At 49.4% G+C, this 25,715-nt stretch overlaps 1 protein-coding gene across 2 annotated transcripts in view; it reads left to right on the top strand.

Moving 5' to 3' along the window:
• The window catches only part of COTL1 (coactosin like F-actin binding protein 1), a 74,417-nt gene that overhangs the window by 36,220 nt on the left and 12,482 nt on the right, over positions 1–25,715 (top strand). For both annotated transcript variants that reach the window (XM_032612402.1, XM_032612401.1), the window contains one exon: positions 22,096–22,253. In XM_032612402.1, coding sequence (XP_032468293.1) covers positions 22,096–22,253 — 158 coding nt within the window. The remainder of the gene's footprint in view (positions 1–22,095; positions 22,254–25,715) is intronic.

Raw genomic sequence — 25,715 nt, 5'->3', positions numbered from 1 at the left:
ACGTGGTCTGAGAGCACCAGAGAGATCGGAGGGGGAAGAGATAATGGGGAGGGAATGGGTACCGAGCTGTGCTAGAGGGCCTTTGGTTGCCCCAACAGAGCCCCGGGCAGTGGGGAGGAGCCAGGACTCAGCTGGCAAAGGAGAAAGGAGCTGTTTCGCAGATTGACCGGTCACGTGATCTCTCTGATCTCAGCATAAGGGCTTACAGATCATGTGTGTGTGTTGGGGCAATGGCTCGAGTTGTCTATGAAATCATGTCTTGTTTCTGTACCTTACAAGTAATACACGTCCTTTGCAGGGTGCTCAGAAAGCAAGACTAAGCAGAAAGAAGAGAATAAAAACCAGATATAGTTCAGATATAGTTTAACGCTCAGAAATTTGTTCATTCGTTCGTTCGTTCCCTCTTTCCTTCCTCCAGTGTATACGAGCGGCTACTCTGTAGGGTACTGTTCTAGGCACTGAGGATAAATATAGATGCAGAGAAAGCCCCTGTCCTCATGGAGCTGATGTTCTATTGTCATCGCCCAGCCTTTAAAGTAGCTCCAGGGGCTTCCCTGGTGGCGCAGTGGTTGGGAGTCCGCCTGCCGATGCAGGGACACGGGTTCGTGCCCCGGTCCGGGAGGATCCCACGTGCCGCGGAGCGGCTGGGCCCGTGAGCCATGGCTGCTGGGCCTGCACGTCCGGAGCCCGTGCTCCGCAACGGGAGGGCCCACAGCGGTGAGAGGCCCGCATACCGCAAAAAAAAAAAAAAAAAAAAAGCAATGGAGTTTTGGGCTTCCCTGGTGGCGCAGTGGTTAAGAATCCGCCTGCCAATGCAGGGGACACGGGTTCGAGCCCTCGTCCAGGAAGATCCCCCATGCCGCGGAGCAACTAAGCCCGTGCACAACTACTGAGCCTGCATTCTAGAGCCCGCGAGCCACAACTACTGAGCCCACGTGCCACAACTACGAAGCCCGTGTGCCTAGAGCCCATGCTCCGCAACAAGAGAAGCCACCGCAATGAGAAGCCCGTGCACCGCAAGAAAGAGTAGTCCGTGCTTGCCACAACTAGAGAAAGCCCGCGCACAGCAGCAAAGACCCAACACAGCCAAAAATAAATAAATAAATTTATAAAGTAGCTCCAGAATGTTCTCATATAAATGTAGCATTGTTTAATACATCTTTTATTGATGGACCCCAAAATACTCTGTTGCAAGCAGTTCTATTTTAGAAAGAATCCAGCCGACTGGGAATGAATCCAGTTTTCTGTTGGTGCAGATTTTAGAGCCGATCAGTTACAGTTACGAGCATCGATGTTGGAGCCAAGGTGTCTTGCCTTGAGTTGTAGCCTTGCTGCGCTGTGTGACCTTGGTCAAGTCTCCCAGATTCTCTGTTTCCTCTTCTGTAACATGCGGATAGTAATTGCACATGGTGTACAGGGTTGTGAGGGCAAATTGACATGATACACATAAAGCTTGTAGGGCAATGCCTGGTTTAGAGTGGCTGCTCAATAAATGTGGTTACTGTTAATGTAGCACTTTGGAAGGTGGTCTGTCTGGGTGCAGATGATATTCCCATGATGCTCTGGTGAGTCTGGAGTGTTCAGCTCAAACATCACTCACAGAGAGATGTGGGGTTGCATGTTTTTGTCTGTCCAGCATGCCATCCTTTGGAGGAACTTCTCCCTGTCATTTTATAATAATCCTGCTCAGCCAATGTAGTTCCAGTGAGGTTGACTCTGTCTCTCCCCACTGAGAGGGCACATGACCCAGATCTGGCCAATCAGATTAAGCCATTAACTGTTAACAAGTCTGTTAACTGATTGGTTCAGGGTTGGGCCCAGGTGACTCAAGTCAAACCAATCAGCTCCATCCCTTAGACTTTGGGTCCCTTTATCTTTCTCTGGGATTAAGATCTGTAAGCACATTGAAGGCTTGGGGCTTGCAGCACCCATCAACCATTTGGAGAGGGAACCTGAGAACTCAGGTATAGAGCCAAAGATGGAGGATGGAGAACAGATGACATGGCTTAAACTCCTGGATCCAGCCATGCCTAAAGCTCTCTCCTGGCTGTTTGCTTTCATGAGCCAACTAATTTTTTTTTTTTTTTCCTTAAGGCAGCTTGAGAGGGTTCTTTCTCATTTCCCTCTAAAGGAGTCCTGGTCATAGCACCCAGAGTAGATGGCTGGGACAGGCTAAGAGAGGAGAATCCAGGTTGGGCAAGGAACTCAAAACCTCTCATGTGAGAACTGACTGAGGAAATGGGGCATATTTCACTAGGAGAGACACCTCAGGGGGACAGGAGTGTTGTCTTCAGATGTTTGGGGAGCTGTCTTATGGAAGGTGTGGACTTATTCAGTGTTCCTACCCTCACCCCAACCCCATGTAGTAGAGCACCAAACAGTAGAAATTTCAGGGACAGATTTTGGGTTTGCCTGAGGAAGAACTGGCCTCAAGTTAGAATGGGCTGTCACTGGTGGTAGTAAGACCCCCATCATGGGAGGTATGTTAGGAGAGGCTGCCTGACCCCTTGGCATAGATATTTAAGAAAGAGGCCCTTCTTGACCATGCATTCTCCTTCTCTCTCACAGCCCCCTTCTCTAGTCTGCTCTGCTCCCAAGAAGAGTGGCAAAATGCATTAGCTGAGGTATAGGTAATGCCGCTCTGGGATGGGATCAGCCCCACCAGGGACTGAGTGTGGCAGTGGGATGGTTCCTAAGGAAACGGGGGTGTCTTTATTGTTAAAGAAAAAAACCATTCATTCTAACTCTTGTTAAAGAGCAGTAAGGCAGACTTTGTTCAGGGGACTGTTGGGGTAGGTGTAGGGACCACTACAGGGGAGAGAGATCAGGTCCAACTCTGAATACAACAAGGAAAAGTGGGAATTTATAGTGAAGGAGCAAGGTGGGGATCCGTGGATAGAAAGTTACCAAGCGGAAGGGTCAGGGGTGACGGGGGATTCTTGCTGAACTGACTTAACGGGATACTTGCTGAAGGCAGGCCAGTGATCAGACATCACCGGGGGAGGGTGGGAATGAGGAACCCAATTTAGATATCGAGGGTGATCGGATATGGAGGATGGGGGATTCTGGCTCAACTGACTTGGCAGGATCCTTGCTAAAGTCGGATAAGGCAGGGATGAACACAGAAGTCCAGAAGTTGAGACCTAGTTGAAAAAGAGCTCAGAAGAGCCTGGTTACAGTTTAGTCAAGGAGAGAATCTTTGCTGTTACTGCAAGAGGGATGGAACGGGAAAGAGACAAATACACTTGCTGTCCATGGCCTCTGCCTGTGCAGCTGTACAACACACGTACAAGTGACGGTCTATGTATTTTGCTCTTCTACATGTGGATCTTTTCCCCTTAGCTTCGCTCAAATTTAGAAATTGGTGTGAGAAGGGATGAAGAGAAATTGTCTAGTGAGTGTAAGGCAATATGAGGTCAAAAGGAAGCTGTAAATCTGTGACAGTGCTTTGGACATTGTAAAGTGCTATGTAGTCTGTTCCTCAGTATTCAACAAACATTGATTGAAACATCGCTTCTGTTGCTCCAGAAACAATGTTGGGTGCTGAGTCTTAAGTGGCACCTGAAGGGCTACTGAGACATTACCTCACAGTTTTCTGCAAAATTCACTCTCCCACTGCCTTCTTGGCCCACACATCCGTTGCTGGGAGGTCCTGAGCTGCATTGTGTCGCTTCTTTGTGTCATGAGATGCGTGGGCTTTGTGACAGCTCTTCTGGGTGATATTTGTGCTTCCTTTGGAGTTTTTGGGCCCATCTCCCATGGAGAAGTTTGCTAGATGTCCCTTTTCCTGGTAAGTAGGGTGTCTGTGGTTCAGCAAAAGTGTTCAATTAGTTGAAATGAATTGAGTTTCTGCTCCTTGAAAATCTTTAGACGTTAATGCAAACTTTTTGAAAGTATTGCTTGTGGATCATATAGATGTTATATCTACGTCCTCATCTCCCATCGTTTTTTCACCTCGTTACATCCTGGCATCCCCCCCATAACCAGAGCTTGGCACCCTGTGCACAGGTCCTCTGTCACCTTCTGGTGGCAAATTTAGTGGCCGTTTCTTTGTCTTTTTAAAAATAAATTTATTTATTTTATTTATTTATTTTTGGCTGTGTTGGGTCTTCGTTGCTGCACGTGGGCTTTCTCTAGTTGTGGCGAGAGGGGGCTGCTCTTCGTTGCGGTGCACAGGCTTCTCATTGCAGTGGCTTCTCTTGTTGCAGAGCACGGGCTCTAGGTGTGCGGGCTTCAGTAGTTGTGGTACGTGGGCTCAGTAGCTGTGGCGCACGGGCATAGTTGCTCCGCGGCATGTGGGGTCTTCATGGACCAGGGCTCGAACCCGTGTGCCCTGCGTTGTCAGGCAGATTCTTAACCACTGCACCACCACCAGGGAAGCCCCGTTTCTTTGTCTTTATTCCACTTTCCCTCCTTCCAGCCTTCGTCAGCGACCACTACTCACTGAAAAGATAATTTTCCCATCCTTCTGCTTCTGCACTGCAAAGCTTGCCTAGTTCTCCTTTTCTGTTTCTCATCTCTTGCTCTCGCTTCCTTCTGCTGGTTCTCCTTCCCTTTCGTGCCCCATAAGTGTGGGTGTTTCCTGGGGTCCACCCTTGGCGCTGGCTTTTCCTTCTCTGGGATATTTATTGAGTGCCTGCTCTAGGGAATCCCTTTGCTGAGTGCTGAGTTGACCCTTTCCTGACCCTGGCGAGTTTGCAGTCCAGGCAGGGGTGGGGAGACTTCTCTCTCCCTTTAACAACCTTTTGTAGTTTTTGCCCGTAAGGTCCAAATGCTTAGAGATGACATGGAATGTCCTTTAGGATGGGATGCTCGCCAGCTCACCCCACGCATGCACACTCCCAACACATGATTCTGACCCCATGGAGGCCAAATGCCCCGCAGTGTGTGGCGCTTTGCATGTATTGGCTCATCTATTATAATTTTTCTTATCCATGAGGGGTGTGTATGTAATATGTACAACGGACCAGAGTAGGAGTCAGCCCCATTTTACTGATAAGGAATCTGATGGTTTCCTTGGAGAGTCAAAAGTCACTTGCTTGGTAGACTCACAGATACAGAGAACAAACTAGTGGTTACCAGTGGGGAGAGGGGAGGGGGGGAGGGGCAAGTTAGGGGTAGCGGGGAAAAAAGGGTTATTATGGGATTATAGGAAATCATGTGTGCGACACTTTTGAAAATTGTAAAGCACTATGGAACTTAAAGAATGTTTCATCCCATAAACAAAATTTTTTTTAAAAAGTCACTTGCTTGAGATGGCACAGTAGGCAGAAAACTTGGACTTTGAATCCAGATCTGTGTCCGAGGCTCCCAGCCTTTCCCCTGCACTGTGCTGCCCTGCCTCCCCTTTCCTTGGGACTTGTGCGCAGTCTTCCCTCTTCCGGCCCTGTCCTCGTCCGTTTTGCTTTCCTGGAGGACTTCTATACATCCGTCAAGGCCCAGTGGAAATATCCCCTCCACTCAGATACCCTCATTGCCTTTGTGATGCTCATCATATTCTGCGGTGGTTACACGTGCGTCTGTTTCTTCAATTCCATGGCGAGATCCTGGAAAGGGAGACTTTGTCTGTGTGGCGGTGGTATCCTCAGTGGAGCATCTCCACCCCTCATGGTTACCTGGTTCCAATCTCTCTTTTTATTTATTTATTTATTATTATTTTTTTAACATCTTTATTGGAGTATAATTGCTTTACAAGGATGTGTTAGTTTCTGCTTTATAACAAAGTGAATCAGTTATACATATACATATATCCCCATGTCTCTTCCCTCTTGCGTTTCCCTCCCTCCCACGCTCCCTATCCCACCCCTCTAGGTGGTCACAAAGCACTGAGGTGATCTCCCTGTGCTATGCGGCTTCTTCCCACTAGCTCTGTGTTTTACATTTGGTAGTGTATATATGTCCATACCACTCTTTCACTTTGTCCCAGCTTCCCCTTCCCCTTCCCCGTGTCCTCAAATGCATTCTCTAGTAGGTCTGTGTCTTTATTCCAGTCTTGACCCTAGGTTCTTCATGACCATTTTTTTTCTTTTTTTTTTTTAGATTTCATATATATGTGTTAGCATATGGTACTTGTTTTTCTTTTTCTGACTTACTTCACTCTGTATGACAGACTCTAGGTCCATCCACCTCACTACAAATAACTCAATTTCGTTTCTTTTTATGGCTGAATAATATTCCATTGTATATATGTGCCACATCTTCTTAATCCATTCATCTGTCGATGGACACTTAGGTTGCTTCCGTGTCCTGACTATTACAAATAGAGCTGCAATGAACATTGTGGCCCATGACTCTTTTTGAATTACGGTTTTCTTAGGTTATATGGCCAGTAGTGGGATTGCTGGGTCATATGGTAGTTCTATTTTTAGTTTTTTAAGGAACCTCCATTCTGTTCTCCATAGTGGCTGTATCAGTTTACATTCCCACCAACAGTGCAAGAGGGTTCCCTTTTCTCCACACCCTCTCCAGCATTTATTGTTTGTAGATTTTTTGATGATGGCCATTCTGACTGGTGTGAGATGATATCCCAATCTCTTTTTCACCAGTGGGTGTGTCACTCCCTTGTGTGGACCCAAGTCGCGGGCTGTAGCACTTCCTAACTCCCCAGGCTATATCCACATGACTGTTCATGTATCTGTTTGGTGTCTGACTCTCCTGCTAGAATCTGAGCTCCTGGGGGGCAGAAGCCTGCTCTGCTTGGTTCTCTGCTGTATCATCAGCACCTGGCATTCTCTCCAGGTGGGTGTTGAATAGATGAATGAACACAGTCCCCTGAGATGTTTGAGAGCTGAGCTCAGCCCTGGACGGCCCGCTGTTCCCTCTGCCAATATAACAGCCCAGTGGCCTGTATGGAGTGCCAGCAGGTGCCGAGGCTCTGAAACCCTCACCCGCACTGGCCTCTGGCCCAGCTCCCTGCCCCGGAGCCCATGCGTGGCTGCATTCCTCACCGACTTAATTTGATGCTTTCGGCTTTTCAGATTCCACTCAGTGGCCTCTGCAGGGGCAGGTCCCCAGAGGCCCGTATGTGAAGGCAGGGCTGTTAACCTCAGCATTTCGTGTTTTTTTTTTTTTTTTTTTTCCTGTACATGGGCCTCTCATAGGGTCATTTTGTGTTTTATTTCATCAGTGTATTTGAAATTAACCTGCCTGACATCCTGTTTAATTCTGGACTTAGTTTCTGGTCATCTGTCTCATTTTTCCTCACGTACTTAATCTTTTTTTATCATCCGTGTATTTGTGTAAGCTTCCTTGCCAATAATAAGTAATAGTAATACTTCAAAAATAATGGTGAACGCTGGGCTTTTATTGTGCCAGGAATTGTGCTGAGGTCATTGTATGAGTTTCCTGTGGCTGCTGTAACAGATGACCACAAACTTAGTGGTTTAAAACAATGTACTTTTCTCATCTTAGAGTTCTGGAGGGCAGAAATCCAAAATCAACCTCACTGGGCTAACATCAAGGTGTGGGCCGGCTGTGTACCTTCTGGAGGCTTGAAAGGAGAACTGATTTCCTGGCCTCTTCCAGCTTCTAGAGACGCCTGCATCCCTTGGCTTGTGGCCCCTTCTTCCACCTTCAAGGCCGGCGATGGCTGGTTGAGTCCTTCTCGCGATGCCACTTCTCTGATTCTTCTGCCTCCCTCTCTTCCCTATTTGAGTGATGACTTTGGGCCCACTCGGATCATCCGGGATAATCTCCCCATGCCGAGATCCTTAATTTAATCACACCCACCGAGTCCCCTTTGCCGTGTCAAGTCACAGAGTCACAGGTTCTGGAGATTAGGCTGTGGACATCTTTAGGGGCCATTGTTTTGCCAGCCAGAGTTACGTAATCGTGATTTCATTTCATCGATACCGTGACCCCATGTTGTAGGCCCTGTTGTCATTCCCATTTCATAGACAGGAAAACTGAGGCTCAGAGCCATAAAGTCACTGGCCCGGGGTTGCACAGAGGCGGAGCTGTGCTCCTCACCCAGTGCCTGTGCTCCTGGCCACCATTCCTGACCCCCTGCAGCGCTTGCAGCTGAAATTCTTTTGAAACAAGGAGGGAAGACCAAGGGCGAGCTCTTTTCTTTTTTTTCCTCTTCCCCTCCCCCAGTTTTATTGAGAAATAATTGGCATGCACCACTGTATAAGCTTAAGGGGTACAGCATGATGGTTTGCTTTACATATATCACGAAATGATGACCGTAATAGGTTGAGTTAACATCCACCGTCTGATATAGATACAATAAAAAGAAAAGAAAAAAAAAATGTTTTTCTCCTGGAATAGGAACTCTTAGGAGCTATCCTCTTAACAATTTTCCACACGCTTTTTTCTTGAATGCCAAGGGGCAGACCCGAGGCCTGTGTCTCTGGCTGGTGGTACATTTCTAAGAATATGCAGCTCAGAGGTACTTTTTCTGCCTTTATTCAAGTGAAGAGCCTGTGATGGTCTCTGGGGAGCAACACTTCGTAATTCAAACGCCTCCATTCTTCCCAGGGAAGAATTGTCACTCTGCTACGTTTTTTTTTTTGTTTTTCCAGTACGCGGGCCTCTCACCGTTGCGGCCTCTCCCGTTGCGGAGCACAGGCTCCGGACGCGCAGGCCCAGCGGCCATGGCTCACGGGCCCAGCCGCTCTGCGGCATGTGTGATCTTCCCGGACCGGGGCACGAACCCGCGTCCCCTGCATCGGCAGGCGGACTCTCAACCACTGCGCCACCAGGGAAGCCCTCTGCTACTTTTGGCCGAAGGGATGGCCCTTGGAGGTCATCTGATGTGACCCGGAAGTGGTGTTCTTCCTCTTTTTTGGCTATGATTCTACCCTGGCTCTAGAATGGAGGATACACTGTTCATGCTTTGCAGATAAAGGAAGCTGCTGCCTTGGGCAGGCCGCAGGCCCCTCTGGGCCACACGCTGGGGCTCCTGAGGAGGAGTGAGAAGAGCCAGGCTCTGTGCAGCCCCTTTGTGAGCTCCCTGCCCAACCAAGGAGGGAGCCTGTGTTCACTCCGGCGAGCTCTTGCAGCCCTGAGCTGGGATACCGTTTGCTCTGTTTTTTTGTGTTTGTTTTGTTTTGTTTTTAATTTTATTGAAGTATAGTTGATTTATGTGACTTGCTCTGTTCTTTTTTTTTTTTTTGGCTGCGTTGGGTCTTCCTTGCTGTGCGCGGGCTTTCTCTAGTTGAAGCGAGCGGGGGCTACTCTTTGTTGCGGTGCGCGGACTTATTGCAGCAGTTCCCCTTGTTGCGGAGCACGGGCTCTAGGCGCGCAGGCTTCAGTAGTTGTGGCTTGCGGGCTCTAGAGCGCAGGCTTAGTAGCTGTGGCGCACGGGCTCTGCGGCATGTGGGATCTTCCCGGACCGGGGCTCGAACCCGCGTCCCGTGCATTGGCAGGCAGATTCTTAACCACTGCGCCACCAGGGAAGTCCCACTTGCTCTGTTCTTGATTTGCCAAAACCTACTGCCGTGTGTTCGATTTGGGGAAAGTAACTTACTCTCTTCTTCGGCGCTTTGTAACTACTCATTATCCAACAAACGTACACTGCGGACCTACTTTGTGCCAGGCACTCTTGGTACTGGGGAAGTTGGGGGATCCAGATCACAGAGCTTACATTCCATGGGAATGCAGGGGTAGCTAATAGATAAGCTAGCAAATCTGATCTTTTCAGAATGAGATGAGTGCTAAGAAAATGAAACGAAGCAATGGGCCAGAGATGGATTGTGGGGAGGCCACTGTTAGCCAGGGTGGTCAGGGGAGGCCTAAAGAGGAGGTGACGCTAAGGCAAGACCTGAATGAAAAGGAGCCGGGCATGCGGGTATCTGGGTGAGGAATGAGCCCAGCAAAAGGGGAGGCCCTCAAACGAAACGTCCAACAATGGTCTAGCTTCCAGAATATATAAAGAACTCCTACAACTCAACAATACCAAGACCAATAACCCAAGTAAAAAATGGGCAAGGGATTAAAAAAATTTTTTTTTAATTTATTTATTTTTGGCTGTGTTGGGTCTTTGTTGCTGCGCGCGGGCTTTCTCTAGTTGTGGCGAGCTGGGGCTGCTCTTCATTGTGGTGCGCGAGCTTCTCATTGCGGTGGCTTCTCTTGTTGCAGAGCACCAGCTATAGATGTGTGGGCTTCAGTAGTTGTGGCTTGCGGGCTCTACAGCGCAGTCCCAGTAGTTGTGGCGCACGGGCTTAGTTGCTCCACGGCATGTGGGATCTTTCCGGACCAGGGCTTGAACCCGTGTCCCCTGCATTGGCAGGTGGATTCTTAACCACTCTGCCACCAGGGAAGCCCTAGGCAAGGGATTTGAATCGACATTTCTCCAAAGGAGACATACACATGGCCAGTAAATACATGAAAAGATGCTCAGCATCATTGTCATTAGGGAAACGCAAATCAACCCACAGTGAGGCATCACAAGGAGACTATAATAAAAGGTGTTGAGAGGATATTGCGATTCAGAACCCTCATGCACTGCTGGTGGGAAGGGAAACTGGTGCAGCCCCCATGGGAAACAGTTTAGCAGTTCCTGAAAGGTTAAGCCTGGCTATTTCATGCCTTAGTATCTACCCGAGAGAGATGAAAACACACAAAAATTTGTACATGAATGTTCACAGCAGGATTATTCACAGTCCCCAAAGTGGAAACCACCCAAATGTCCATCAGCTGATGCACGGATAGACAAAATGTGGTCCATCCATCAATGGAATATTACTCAGTCATAAAAACAAATGAAGTGCTAATTCATGCTATCACATGGGTGAACCTTGAAAACATGACGCTGAGTGACACATTATTGCTGAGAAGTCAGACTTGAAAGGCCACGTGTTGTGATTCCATTTATTTCAAGTTTCCAGAAGAAGCAAATCCACGGAGATAGAAAGCAGATTATTGGTTGCCAGGAGTGGCGACGGGGGACGAGGAGTGACTATTCATGGGCATGGGGTCGCCTTTTGAGGTGATGAAAATGTTCGAAAATAGACAATGGTGATGGTTGCACAACCTTGTGGATGTACCGAAAACCAACGAATTGTACGTTTGAAAGGGGTGAATTTTATGGTATGTAACTATCTTAGTTTTTATTTATTTTTTTTACTATCTTAGTTTTTAAAACGTGGAGAAGAAAGGGGGTGGGACTTCCCTGGTGGTCCAGTGGGTAAGACTCTGCACTCCCAGTGCAGGGGGCCCGTGTTCCATCCCCGATCGGGGAACTAGAACCCGCATGCATGCCGCAATGAAAGATCCCACGTGCCACAACTAAGACCCGGCGCAGAATAAATAAATAAATAGGTTTTTTTTGGAAAAAAGAAAAGAAACAGGGTGAGGGGGTTGACAGAAATCCAGCAGGGTGGTGGCCTTGCGTGTGCAGGGAGGTGGGGTCAGAGGACTGATTTTGCCTGAACAGCATGCATTTTATTCCCATGTCTTTTGTCCTGCGACCTTGCAGAATTTCGCCTTGGGTCTTCCTGTCGTTCCTTCCCACGTCCACATTTGTGGTTCTGCCTGCCGCTTTTCCCTCCGTGTCAGACCTGCTTTCCCCCACGGCCCCTTTCCAAACCCCCGCGCCCAGGACACGCTCAGCCCCGCCCCTCGTGCTCACTGAACTTGATCATCTCCCGGCTCTCATTTCCCGCTGCCTCCGTGTGCCCTGAAATAGCCAGCCACGTCCTTGTCATCACCACTGTCTGGCGTTTTTAGTGGCGCTGCCTCTGTGCCAGGTTCAGTTCTGAGCCCTTCCACAATTCTGATGAGGATTGACAGACAGACACAGCACCGGACCCACGGCTGGGTTTTCATCTTCCAGTTCAGCGCCTGGCACCAAGCTGGTGCCCAGAAGTTGTTTCGTTGCCTGCAACTGTTGCATCGGACATGGGTACTTAAGGGAAAGCGGAAGGTCTGTCTTGGATGTTCATGTGCGTTAGTAGCTAAGACAATCAATAAAAGAGTGAGTTGACGCAGCTGTAAATGTGTGGGCAGACTCCAGGGCTGCGAGTGTCAACAGCTACGGGGATGAAAACCACTTGTGTGTCTGTCCCCACCACTCGGGGGCTCTGAGGCAGGGACAGAGAAACCCCCCCACACACCTAGCTCAGAACATTGGGGATCAGAGAGGGGATGCCAGTGAGCCCTGGTCACACAGCAGAGAGAGGCAGAGTGGGGACTTGAACCTGGGTTTCCTGGATCTCTGAGCTGCTGAGGGTTGGCGTTTGCTTTGCACCTCTGGGGCCCCGTGCTTGGTGATGAGCAGGGAAGGGAGAGAAGAACCCCCACGTTATGCAGGCGTTGCTAATCCTACCATCACCGTGTTCTTGGGCTGCCCTTCCCATGTGCTTTTATTTACAAGGCACATTTGTCCAGACCAGGTAATTGCTACCTGTCTGTCCACATCTGATCATTTCTGCTGGTCTCTTCATTAGAATCTACACCTTTAAAATCCAGGGAGGGGATTGGCTTTATTCTTATAAGATAGCATCTCTCAGTGAAGTGACGCAGCTGAGGATTGGGGACCAACGTGCTTCTGAGCTGCTAAAGAAGATGGGCAGAGGCTCCTCATTTACTCGAGAAATGTTTACTGAGCATGGACGGTGTGTCAGGCACCGTTGTGGGCACTGGAGATGTCACAGGGAACAGGATTCCTGGCCTCCTGGTGCAGGGATGAGCAGACTGCAGGAGCCCTCAGGGATGTCACTCTGAGCCTTTAAGCTCTTGTTTTACACACAGTAATAATAAGCTAATTATATGCCCCTCTAGCCTGTGGCAAGTCAGAGATAGAGAGAGGGACTGGTAGAGGAAGGCATTCTGAACTTACCCGCAGAAGCTGGTGTTTTTGTCTGTGGAGTTCTGTCAGAATCTATCCCTCAAGTTGTTAACATGGGCCCCCTTCTTCCTCATTACCCTCATCAGCTGGGTGAACTCTAGGTCATCCTTCAAGACCCAGTTCAAACATCACCTCCTCTGTGAAGGCTTCCCTGATCACCACCCCACAGGAAGAGTTAATTTCTTTCTTTCTTTGATGTTCCCATATGCCCTGTGATGCCTCGTGCCTATGGTGCTAACTTCATTGTGTCCACACACTTAGTTTTTCTTACTTGCCCCGCTAGATTGTGTATTTTTTGAGGGTTCATATTGTGTCTTATTCAGCAAAGTCTTTGAACCAAAAATTGTCAACAAGTGTTTGTCAAATGACTAACAGCAGTGGAAGAAACAGCAAAACTATAAAAAGTGGATACGAGAATGCAGAGCCGTGCACACCGGGACACAGTGCTCAGGCAATCAGACACCGAATCCTTCAGTGTCTTCGGAGTGTCTCATTGTCAACGCTGCAATTATGTACTCAGAGCCTCCAGGAACTGGTTACAGCCACTGTTCTCTAAGTCAGAAGGTGAAGCCCGATGTAACACGCTGACTGCCATTTAAGGAAGTAAAAGTAGTCATTAAAAAAAAAGTTATGGTGCTGTCACTGAGGGAAAACCTTTAGCTATCCTGATAATTTGGGTCTCCAGATCAGCCCGTTCCCTGAGGGTTCTACCAAAGTCATCATCTTTCTTTTCCCCTGGCTATATTCTGTACTCCATTTTCTTGTGTTCTCTGTCAAACTAGGAAAGCTGGGTCATTCACTTCACAAAAATGCAACGAGGAAGGAATCATTTGAGAAGTCTACTGCTTTGAGGAAGGGGTGGGACAAAGAATCAATGTGCAGAGACAGTGTGATCTCACATGCAAGGACTGTATACACATCCATGGAGCCCTTGTTCTCCGTGTCCAAGAGAGGGAGGACATTTAGCACTTCCAGGTCTTTGTCTGTCGCTGCCTGGGCTCCCACATCAGCAACTTGATGGAAATGATGCAGCTGTGGCAACCGGCCAGCTGTCCCTCTGCCCCAGGCGGCAGGATGTTTGAATTCTTTCCTGTTTCCTTTCATGCCCGCTCTAGGGAGCTTGCTTGGTGGAAGCTGACAGCTCAGCTTTTTGGAGTGTGGGTTGTTTTTTCCCTTACTGAACCTTGTTTGCATAACTTCTTAGGGAGTCTATATAAGGTAAGGGCAGCTTCAGCCCAGCTCTGGGGCAATTTCCTGCTGTCTCCTTCCCCCTTTCTTTTGTCTTGCTCTGAAGTTCGGTATTGGATGGAAATTATGAAATGATTACTTCTCTCTCTCTCTCTTTTTTTCTTTCTGTTGACCGGTAGATATTTATTGAGTGCCTACTATGTGGCTGGCGCTGTGGTTTGTGCTGGGGATACGACAGGAATTGGACAGATGTGAAAGCAGCTAAAGAGATCAAAGGACATGCACCCAAAGGTTTACTTAGGTGCCACTTAGGGAGTTTTCTAGGGTTATTTAGGTGGTGAGGCTTTTTTTTTTTTTTTTCTCGCTTGTTTGTGCTCCTAATTATTCTACACCTAGTATGTGTTTTTGTGTGTAATGAAAAAAATTTTTCAGAGCATTTGCAAAAGTGTGAGGAAACATCACACTGCTTGACTCGTGGCAGATCCTCTGTCTCCTCTGGGTTTCGTCCTCCAGCCAGTGCCAGCTTTGGGAAAAGGCAGAGGGGAAGACAAGGGTCTTTTTTGGGAGAAGGCAGGGCCCCTGGATCAATGTGGATCTGTGTCAGGGTCACCGTGGTGAGCATACTGGGTGTGACCAGTCAGAATCTGTCCCTCAGTGATTCTGAGCCTCAGGAGATTTCAAGTGTGGGTGGGAGGGGTGGGAGAGGGCAGGGAGTCATTAAGAGCTTGGTGGGGATTATGTGCCGTTTATAGTTTTTGGGAAATTTATTAGAGCAGCTCATCCTGGTGGCCTTGGTGATTCCAGATAAATCTGACCCCCCTCTTTTCTTCACCCCTCTTCCCATGCCCTCTGTGGTAATCTCTCCCTGTTTGCGTCATCCTATTTCCTTCATATTCCTCCGCCTCCTGCCTTACCTCTACTCTCTTTTCCTAAGTCCCTCCCTCCTTTCTAGCCCTAGACTGGAGCTGGAGGAGGGAAGAGATGGGAGAAGGGTAGGGGGTGGTAAAGGTAGTTGATAGGAGAGAGAGAGGGAAATGCAGGGTGGAGAGGAGTATACAGGAGGGCTGGGGGAGGAAGGGGCTACAAAGGAGAGAATGCCTAGCGACCACCGCCGGCGTTTCTTTTTGGCTGCGTTGGGTCTTCATTGCTGCACGTGGGCTTTCTCTAGTTGTGGCGAGCGGGGGCTACTCTTCGTTGTGGTGTGTGGGCTTCTTATTGCGGTGGCTTCTCTTGTTGTGGAACACAGGCTCTAGGCACGTGGGCTCAGTAGTTGTGGCTCATGGGCTCCAGACCTCAGACCCAGTAGTTGTGGCTCGCGGGCTCAGTAGTTGTGACGCACGGGCTTAGTTGCTCAGCGGCATGTAGGATCTTCCCAGACCAGGGCTCGAACCCGTGTCTCCTGAATTGGCAGGTGGATTCTTAACCACTGCGTCACCAGGGAAGCCCCCTGCCGGTGTTTCTGAGCAGAGTTCTGCCAGGCAATATCCCAAGAACTTTTCAGACAATGACTTTATGCTGCAAATTAACTTACACGTAGTCAGTGAAGGCAAGGAGCCTTGAAAAGAGGAGCAGGACTTTGAACCAAGTGGGCCCTGCCTGGGGTCTCTAGGTCCTGAGGGGTCCTTAGGGCTGTGGGACTGACTGGTTCAGGAGCTGTTTCACACTGATAACCCATCCTTGGCCCGTGATGAGGCTTCACAGACCAACCAAAGGGTCAGGTTCTTTGAGAGTGGAGTTTTATGAACGCCCTCTGAGGACCATCTCTTCATGAACAAGACTCTCACTGAGCGAGGGAGGGGAGGGTGGCCACAGTCCCAAATTGGGGCCACCTCAGCGAAGGTCAGAAGGCAGCGTGCGGTAGTGTCGATGGTCCTTGGGGTCGGGGCTCCCAACCTTGCTTTGTCATCGGTCGATGGCTCCCCTGAGATGGGGCTCTCATCTGTGGTTTTGTGATGCATTTGGAAATCGTTGTTAATGATGGCTTATGTCAGCAGACATATAGAGGTCACAGAAAAACTCCCTATTACCGGTACCGTAGCTCAGCAGCTCTTTGTCTAAATACTGCTCTTCTGTCTTGGGCTGTGGGATTCGGGGGAAGGGGGAGACTCTGCGGGGACAGTCCCGCTGGTCTCTGATGGGGAGATGCTCAGGGAACCACGCCTAGATGCCTCAAATTCTGTCAATTCTAGTGTTGAGAAGACACACCTTACGGGAAGCTCCTTTACACGATCAATTCCTTAAAATAAAAGGTGCTGGTGGGGAGGAAGTGGGTGAGGCTGAACTCTGGGCACTTCAACTTTTCTGCCCATGAGACGTTTTTTCTCACTCCCTTTCCTGGCCACGGGATAGTGGGTCCTCCGAGCTGAAAACCCCATCTTCTCTTCTCACCTCTTCCTCTAGGTCAGTGGTTCTCAGGCTTTGGAGGCACCAGAATCCCCCAGGGGCTCGTTCAAACTCACTTTCCAAACCCTATTCCCGGAGTTTCTGAATTCAGTCTAATGTGTACCTGGGCGATGCTGTTGCCGCTGGTCTGAGCACCACACTTTGAGAACTGCTGCTCTAGATGTAAGCAGAGAAAAGGAATGTCTGGCTTCTTATCACTTCACCTCTCTGAGCCTTAATTTCTCCATCTGTGAAATGGGATCGGAAGCCGTGCTGACCGGACAGAGAGGTTGGGATAGAAAAACGTGCAGCTACGTGTAAGTGCTTAGGACGGCGCCTAGCACGTAGTAAGTGCTTAGTAAACAGCCTCTGTTATCTTCAGGACCCTTATTGGTCTTATCTGTGCCCCCTAGTGCTTGACACTGTGCTTGACACACAGTAGGTCCTCAAGAAACACTCATGGGACGAGTGACCACATGACTGTGTGTGCCTAGGAGGGCCCTACTTTGAAACTGAGCAGAGTGTGTGTAAGTTTGGCAGATACAGAAAGCCAGCAGAGAGGCTGGAAGGCAAGGAGCCTGTCCTGTTGGAGGGACTTTTTTTTTTTTTTTTTTTTTGACCGCACCTGCAGCTTGCGGGATCTTAGTTCCCTGACCAGGGATCGAATCTGGGCCCCCTGCATTTGGAGCATGGAGTCTTAACCACTGGAACGCCACGGAAGTCCTCGAGGCTGTCCTGTTGGGTTTGGCAGTTAGGAAGCCACTGTGGACCTCGGAGGGCATTTTCACCAGACAGATAGGGATAGAAAAATAGTCACCATCCCCATCAGGCAAGCCTTTCACATCTTTTTCTTTTTCATTGAATCCTCACAACCAACTTGTGAGGTAGGTATCTGACCCGTTTTGCAGATGAGGAAACTGAGGCTTAGAGGCATTCAGGAATCTGGTCTCATCACAGAGCTGGTATGAAGAGGGGATGAGTTTCTAATGGATTCCAGAACTTGGACCCAACCTGGATGCTGTAGACCAGAATGTTGAGGCTGAATGGTCAAGGGAGCAGCAGGTGTAGACGGCTGTGCTGGGACCTCTCACAGAGGGTGCTCAGAGTGTGTGTCCCCTGGTATGAGTCCTGGGCCCAGGTGCCCCCCACCAAGGTTGTCCAGGGCTGCACCTCAACTTTTCAACCTCAGACTGGAAAGATGTGCCATTGGCCCATTGGGGACCAAGTGCCACCCCAGGGGTGACAGTGACCCCAAGTACCAAACTTCTTCCGGCCAATTTTGCCATCCTAGTGTGTATGTGCCCACACATGCATTCACACACACACGAACATGCACACACAGGCACACACACACACGCACTCATATATGCATATGTGATGGGGTCAAGCTCTGCCTTCCAGGTGATGCGCCCGTGTGCACATCCGTGTTTGGTCTGCCCTGTTTGTTCAGAGGAAGAAGTTAGCGACTAAATGAGAACTTCCTCCTGCATTGACTAGTTGGAGGTCAAATGGGCTTAGGACCTCCTTCAGGATGCGTGGGGGACAGAGGTCTGTGTGGGCAGCTGTGAAAATGTCACTCAGACCAACAGGTTTTTCATCTCAGACTTTCAGCTGACTTTGCAGTGTCATGCCAAATCCCGAGTGGCAGACATTTGTAAGCAAAACGTGACTCTCGGATTTTCAGAAACGTCAGCAATCTTCTTGGCCAGAGCATTGTCAGATAAGCACCAAACAGGCACCCAGGAAAGCAGTCTCTCCGGCCTTGATAATTTAAATGACATTGGCCTGCAGTTCTGGAAGGGCTTAAAAGCCAGGTTCCCTGTGTCTTTGGAGGTGGGCGTGAGACTGACTTATCGGATATCTGTCTTGTGCCAGGTCCTGGGCTGGTACCTGGGCACATGGTTTGTAACTTTCCCACTGAGTTTGGCCAGTGATGGGGCTGTTGGGATCCAAGTGTGGTCATGGGATCCCAAACGTCCAGGCTGACCAATGAGGAAAAGGGAAATAGAGTGGTTGCCATGGAAACAGACTGCGAGTTCTTTTGGCTGGTGTTGTCTTAGCCTTAACAAGGCGCGAGGCATCTGAGGTGTGGCCCGCCTCCCCCTCAAGTCAAGACTGCAATTTAATTAAACACTTTGGAGCTGGTTCTCCTGTTCCTCCAACAACACTAGGAATAGTGTGCTGGCTTCCCAAAAGCGGCCTCGATGCTCGGAAATGCTCGGGAACGAAAGTCCTGCACCAGCCGTGCGTGGCTGCGTGAATTTCAGTTCCTCAACCCGGACAGCCTCATTTCCTGTTCTCACTCTCCACGCGCAGCTCTGCCTGGTAGCTCAGGCTCCGGGGAGAAGGTTCTACCATGTCGGGCCAGCATCCTATTTAATCCTCATGGCCAGGGAAGGAGGGAGGTATAAAATTACCCCGATCTGGAAACATCCCGAGCGTCCATCAGTGCATGCATGGATGAACGGAACACAATGCGGTCCATCCGTACAATGGAATATTATTCAGCCATAAAAGGAGTGAAGATCGTGCTACCACGCGGATGAATCTGGCCAACATGCTGAGTGAGAGAAGCCAGACACAAAGGACCACATAGTGTAGGTTTCATCTGTGAGAAATGTCCAGAACGGGCAAATCCAGAGACAGAAGACAGATTAGTGGTTGCTTAGGGCTGGGGGAAGGGGGGTGAGGACCGATGGCTGGTGGGCAGGGGGTTCTTCTGGGGATGACGCAGATGTTCTGGAATAAGGTAGTGGTCATGATTGCACAGCAGTTTTCATGTACTAAATGCCGCTGACTTCTCTGCTTTAAAATAGTTAAAATGGTGAATTTTTTTGGCGGTACGCGGGCCTCTCACTGCTGTGGCCTCTCCCGTTGCGGAGCACAGCCTCCGGACGCGCAGGCTCAGCGGCCATGGCTCACGGGCCCAGCCGCCCCGCGGCACGTGGGATCTTCCCGGACCGGGGCACGAGCCCGTGTCCCCTGCATCGGCAGGCGGACTCTCAACCACTGCGCCACCAGGGAAGCCCAAAATGGTGACTTTTGTGGTGTGATTTTTACCTCAATAAAGAAAAAAAATGGGGAGGACCAAAACAATCACCCCATTTTACAGGTGAGGCAGCGAGGCTCCGATGTTTGGGGATTAAGTCAGATTCCTCCGGGACTAAGAGACAGAGCTCACATGGCCTCCTGCCCTTGGACTTTCCTTTCCTCATTTCCCACGGCCAGTTGGTCACTAAGCCATGTCAGTTTGGCCTGTGAAGTGTCCCTTACACCGGTCTGTCCTCACTGCCTGACCCCCGTGGTCAGGTCCCAGGATGGGCACCCACCAGGCTCCCATGGCTGGGTGGGGTGGTCCCCTAAAGCAGGGAGGCTGGGCAGACACACCCGGGATGTCCTAGCCCTTGGCTTCAGGCTGGCTCTGTCCTTGGCATGTTACCTTGGGCACATCACACAACCTCCCAGCCTCATCTACCAAACGGTTGTTTGGATGTTGATGAGGGTGACAACGATGCCCCCCGACCCCGCGGCCCACCTCCCAGAATCCTTATAAAGACCCAATGAATGCTGACCCGTAAACCGAAAGGTGCTGTGCCAGCCTGAATGGCGATTATGATCTGTTTCCTTTAAGAAATGCCCACATGTGGCATTTGATCAGGAGTCCATGGCCTGCCAGGGCTGTGTCTCAGCTCCCCTGGTCAGATGGTTCCCCCTTAGACAGCGTAGCTTGTCGTCAGGATGAGCTCATGCTTTGAGGTACTAAGCAACCAGTGTAGACTGTGTCTCAATTACACTGAGAGGGCTGGTGGCCTTGGATCTCGGTGAGAACCTTTACTTTGTGTGGGATTCGGCACGGGGACACCGGGAATGATTCTAGGAAGAAAGACTCCTTGATTTAAAGAAGAAAAAGCCATAAAACCTCAAAGTGTGAACATTTGACCAGCAGCATCAGTAACACCTGGGAGCTAGTTAGGAATGCAGACCCTGGGGCCCTATCCCAAACCTGCCGAGTCAGAACCTGCATTGTAGCGAGATCCCAGGTGATTCAGACAATGCTTGGGAAACACAGCTCGAAGGGTCATTGGGTCGCTGAGAAATCCTAAAGCCAGCGACGAAAAGCCATTTGAGAATATGAGCTGAACGAAGCGGCAGGTACAAGATGCATGACCCCAAACGGGCAGCATCCCGCGTACCAGCCATCACGGGGGCGGGGGGGGGGGGGTTGGGGGAGGGGGCGGGGGGGGAGGGTGGAATGAGATTTCACCGATAACTTTAATTGACATGTGAACTATTTAGGCATTAATCTGAGTAAGGATATGTGATGCCCTCAACAAAACGTGCAGGATTTTGGTGGAAAACACAAAGGGGTCCTGATTAAATGGGGACACAAAGTATGTCTAGAATTTGTTCTTACCTGCGGGCGGTTCTGCGCCCCTGGGGACATTGGGCAATGGCTGGAGGCGTTGTTGATGGTCCTAGTTGGCAGGGCGGGGTGTGTGTGTGTGTGTGTGTGTGTGTGTGTGTGTGTGAGTGAAGGCCAGGATGCTACTCAGCACGAAGAATGGCCCAGCCCCTAATGACTAGAGTACCGAGGTGGAGACACACACACACACACACACACACACACACACACACACACGCGTCACTTTAAGAACTCAGGAGTACCAGCTGATATCTGGGGGATGCAGAGCAGCGGAGGATGGGGGAACTTAGCACAATGTCCTATGAAAGAGATTCTGAAGTGATGGTGACGAGATTACTGGTGTGGCAATGACACAGACTTAAATGTAGATCCCTCGGCCAGAATAGCCCCCAGAGTCATTTTAATAAAAACAAACATATACCATATAACAAGCATAACATACCCAGTGGAAAAATACTCAGAATTCTTTTTTTTTTAATTAATTAATTTATTTTTATTAGTTTATTTTTGGCTGCACTGGGTCTTCGTTGCTGCCCGTGGGTTTTCTCTAATTGCGGCGAGCGGGGGCTACTCTTCGTTTTGGAGCACGAGCTCTAAGCGCGCAGGCTTCAGTAGTTGTGGCATGCGGGCTCAGTAGTTGTGGCTTGTGGGCTCTAGAGCGCAGGCTCAGTAGTTGTGGCGCACGGGCTTAGTTGCTCCACAGCATGTGGGATCTTCCCGGACCAGGGATCAAACCCGTGTTCCCTGCATTGGCAGGCAGATTCTTAACCACTGCGCCACCAGGGAAGCCCCAGAATTCTTTATTGGCCTAATTGTCTGGCCATAAGCTAGCCATCCCCAGTGGGCCCAGAGCTATATCCCAGACCAGAACAAGGGCCACCGTCTTTGTTTCCTCCTCTCCTCCCCACCCCAGCCCAGTTCCCATCTCTCCACCGTGTGGCTTCGCTGTTCTAAATAGGGCCTCAAAGATTTGGGATTAAAAAGAGTCGACGAACTTCTGTTCCCTAAATCAGATTCAGAATTTGAGCCTTGACTGTATGGGGGAGGGGAGGGTCGCAGGCATGGCAGCCAGAGAGGCCTGGCCTCCATCTGTCTGTGCAGCCTCGTGAGTGTCACATGGCCCTTCTGTGCCTCCACTTCCCGTCAGTGAAATGGGCATCCCAGCCTGTGGTGCTGTTGTCGAGATTGAGCGAGGGAATGTTGGCTCTTGCCATGTGACTCTGGGTACCCTCGTGGCCCAGAGCTCCTGCTGGGGATGTGGATTTGGGGTGTTTTAACCGAGCACGGTGCCCTCCCTTTGCCGTTGGTGCAGATGACGTCCGATTGTTTGCCTTCGTGCGCTTCACCACCGGGGACGCGATGAGCAAGAGATCCAAGTTCGCCCTCATCACGTGGATCGGCGAGAATGTCAGTGGGCTGCAGCGCGCCAAGACCGGCACGGACAAAACCCTGGTGAAGGAGGTGGTGCAGGTAACTGTCCTTGTGTTCTTGTAGGGTCTCTGGGCGGGGAAGGGTGCTGGTCACACACAAAGGGTCACCATCCAGCAGGGACACAAGGGGCTGGGCTGGGCTTCTTGGTCTGTGACTTTGAACGTGTCGTGCTACATTTCTGGACTGCTAGCACCACTGGTAAGATGTACCCCAAACTGCTTTCTGGGGTGGTAGCCGCATCTGTGATCCTGACCATCAAATACTAGAAACGTGGTGGCTCACGGAGAAGGGGTTGGCGGGATGACCAAAATAGCACCACTTCCTGTTTGGGTGATGGGTGACTTCCAACTGTGGCCATGAGGACCCAATGGGAGAATTCACGAGTGCTCTCTGAATGGTGTCTAGCGCACAGTAGGTGCTCAATAGCACTTGGTGAATGAATAAATGTCAACCTTATGGGCACCAGCAGGGGTTTTATGATGACTTTGATGGCCATAGAATGACAAAGGCTATATCAACAGTGGCAGAGATTCCTAGTCTGGGCAGCTGGGCGTTGGTCATGACTGACTTACTCCTGTGTCCCTATTAGATGGAGAGGAGGAGGAAAAGGTGGGTGTACCCTTGGTTTTGTCTCTGAGCTTCTAAACAGTTCTTCTACCTGTAGAGCTCCCCATTTTCAAGTTTTTTTTTCCATTCTGGACATAACAAAAATTGACACTAAGTGATTCATCTGGGGCTGGGACACTGGGTCACGCTGAGAAAAATAAAATCCAAATTCCAGAAAGATAAACTGGGGAAGAGAGGTGAAGGGGAGATAGTTTTCCCCTTACCAAAGGATTCTCCATTTTGCAAAACAATTTCCTAAAACCCATGAAGGGGAGGTGGTATAGCTACCACCCACCACGGGTATGGGGCTTCTTTTTGACGTGACGAAAATATTCTAAAATCTGTGGTGATGGTTGCACATATCTGTGAATATACAAAAGGAAGCCGTTGCATTGTTAAAAAAAACAAAACACACACACACAGAAATCGGCTGTGTGCAAAGTGGTGTCCTGGACTGGATCCCGGAACAGAAAAACTGGTGAAATCGGAATGAAGCCTGGGGTTTAGTTTAGTAGTCACGTACCAGTGTTGGCTTCTTAGCTGTGACAGATGTAGCACCGTAACATAAGATGTTAACAATTGTCAAAATGACCGGTGGGGTACATGGGAACTCTCGGTATTGTCTCTTGCCACTTTTCTATAAATCCTCAACTATCCCCAAATAAAACTTTTATTTAAAAAATAATCATAGGAAAAAATTTTCCTCTCATTCCATTTTTACAGTTTATTTTTCCATCTTCGCTACGAGTTCTGCGGGAGAGCTCACCTACCTCTTGGCATTGCTGCGGTCACAGCCTGTGAATCACGCCCTAATCAGTTTTTTCTTCTTTTTTTTTTTTTTCTCTAACATAACATAATTACATAAATTATGTGGCCACAGAGTCTTTGTAATGAAGATTTTTCTGGCGGCTGAGCGTCCCATTTCCACCGTGAGGTACTGAAAATCCCCCTGCTGTTGACCTCTTGAGTTGCTTCCACTTTTTTTTTTCTTTTTTTTGCGGTACGCGAGCCTCTCACTGCTGTGGCCTCTCCCGTTGCGGAGCACAGGCTCCGGACGCGCAGGCTCAGCGGCCATGGCTCACGGACCCAGCCGCTCCGCGGCACGTGGGATCCTCCCGGACCGGGTCACGAACCCATGTCCCCTGCATCGGCAGGCGGACTCTCAACCACTGCGCCACCAGGGAAGCCCAGTTGGGGGTTTTAATGGTTAGCCAGCTTTCAAGGGTCTCCTTTATGGCAACAGAATGGAAAATGCAAAAGAATGCATGTCCAAGTCCGAAGGTCTCCTGCTGGACTCCGCCCTCCACACTTAGCCCTCTTGTTGGCCAGCCAGGAGAACAGGGCACACAGGGAGAGAAGATGGTTGCTGGCATGCGTCCAGTGGGGGCAGTCTTCTGAATCTTGCAATGCTCCTGTTTTCTTTCCATTTTTAAGATTGTGGTAAAATACAGTAACATGAAATGTTAGCCCTTTTGGTGTACGGTTCAGTGGCGTGAAGTACATTTGCAGTGTTGGGCGATCATCACCATCGTCCGAAAGTTCCAGAACGTTTTTTATCACCCCCAAAGGAAACCCTGAACATATTAGCAGTCTGCAGAGTTCTTTATATACCTAGAACTCTTCTCAATTTGGCTCAGTGGGTTAAGAGGGTGATTTGGGGAAATATGATCCTTTGGTAACTTCATTTGGGAGTATTGGTTATAATTCATTTGTTTGCAAACTCAAATACATTGCAGCAAAAAGGGGAATTGCTTGGCTCTCTGAACTGGGAAGCGCAGGGGTTGCCAGCTTTAGGTGTGGCTGGATCCAGGGCTGAAGCAGTATCTTCCTTTCGTTTCTCTTTTCTCTTTCCCCTGGATTTGACCTGGTCCAGGCATGGTGGTTCTTCCCGGTCTTGATCCCAGGGGAAGAGAGAGCCCCACCTCCCTCAGTGTCAATCATTCCCTTAAAATGATCCAGTTGGCACATCCCGTGGACCAGGCAGGTGGGGTCCCATGATTGGCAGCTCCGATTGTTAAAAGAAAGGGATGCTGGTAGATGAAAAGCACAAACGTCCCCTCCGGTGGCGGTGGGGGTGGTGGTGGGGAACGGATGACAACGACGTCGACTGTATCTTGAACTGCAGATGCAGTGTGATATTTTGACCGTCACCTTTCGCATTTTTCACCTCTGCATTTAAAAAGGTTTATTACCCGAAGCTATTACAAGACCTCACATTTATACTATAGTTGCAAATACAGCCATTAATGTTACAAAGGGGTCGACATTACTGGCACAATGGTATTTTCTGACAGTCACCAAAATCATGTTGATCTGGTGTGGCAGTTGTCCTCTCTGCTTAATGGGGACTCGGAACAGATGTTCTCTAAGGGTCTCCAGATGGACCATTCTGAATTCCGTGTCTTGGGGACAGGATCACATCCCTAGATGCCTTTTACCACCGTTTCCGTGTGAAGAATAAATGGGTTGAGTTTTAGTGTAAGATTACTCATAACCCTTGGTTTTTGTAATAATAAAACTAATATACCCACATCCTTATGCTTTGTATGAGATGTAGACAATGTAACTTAATGTAGAGACATTGAAATCAAGAGGAGTGGATCTTTACGCCACCTGCCTGCCTGTGGGCAAGTCTCTCTCCCTTCCTGGGCCTCAGTTTCCCCATTTAAAAACGAGTTGGATGACTTGACCTGCTGTGTCGTATTCTGTTTTGATTTATTCTGAAACTGTTTCATTTTTTATGGGGTAGTTCGTTTACGACAGCATATTACATTTAAATGAACCATACTTCACTTTGTCAGACAAAGAGAGTTTGTAGTGCAGTGGTCTGGGGTATAGCCGTTTGAGCCAGATGGGGTGAGTTCAGATTTCAGCCCGGCCATTTACTGTATGGCC

Source organism: Phocoena sinus, chromosome 19, assembly GCF_008692025.1.
Source record: "Phocoena sinus isolate mPhoSin1 chromosome 19, mPhoSin1.pri, whole genome shotgun sequence".
NCBI classification, from domain to species: Eukaryota; Metazoa; Chordata; class Mammalia; order Artiodactyla; family Phocoenidae; genus Phocoena; species Phocoena sinus.
This window is presented reverse-complemented; position numbering and strand designations above follow the sequence as displayed.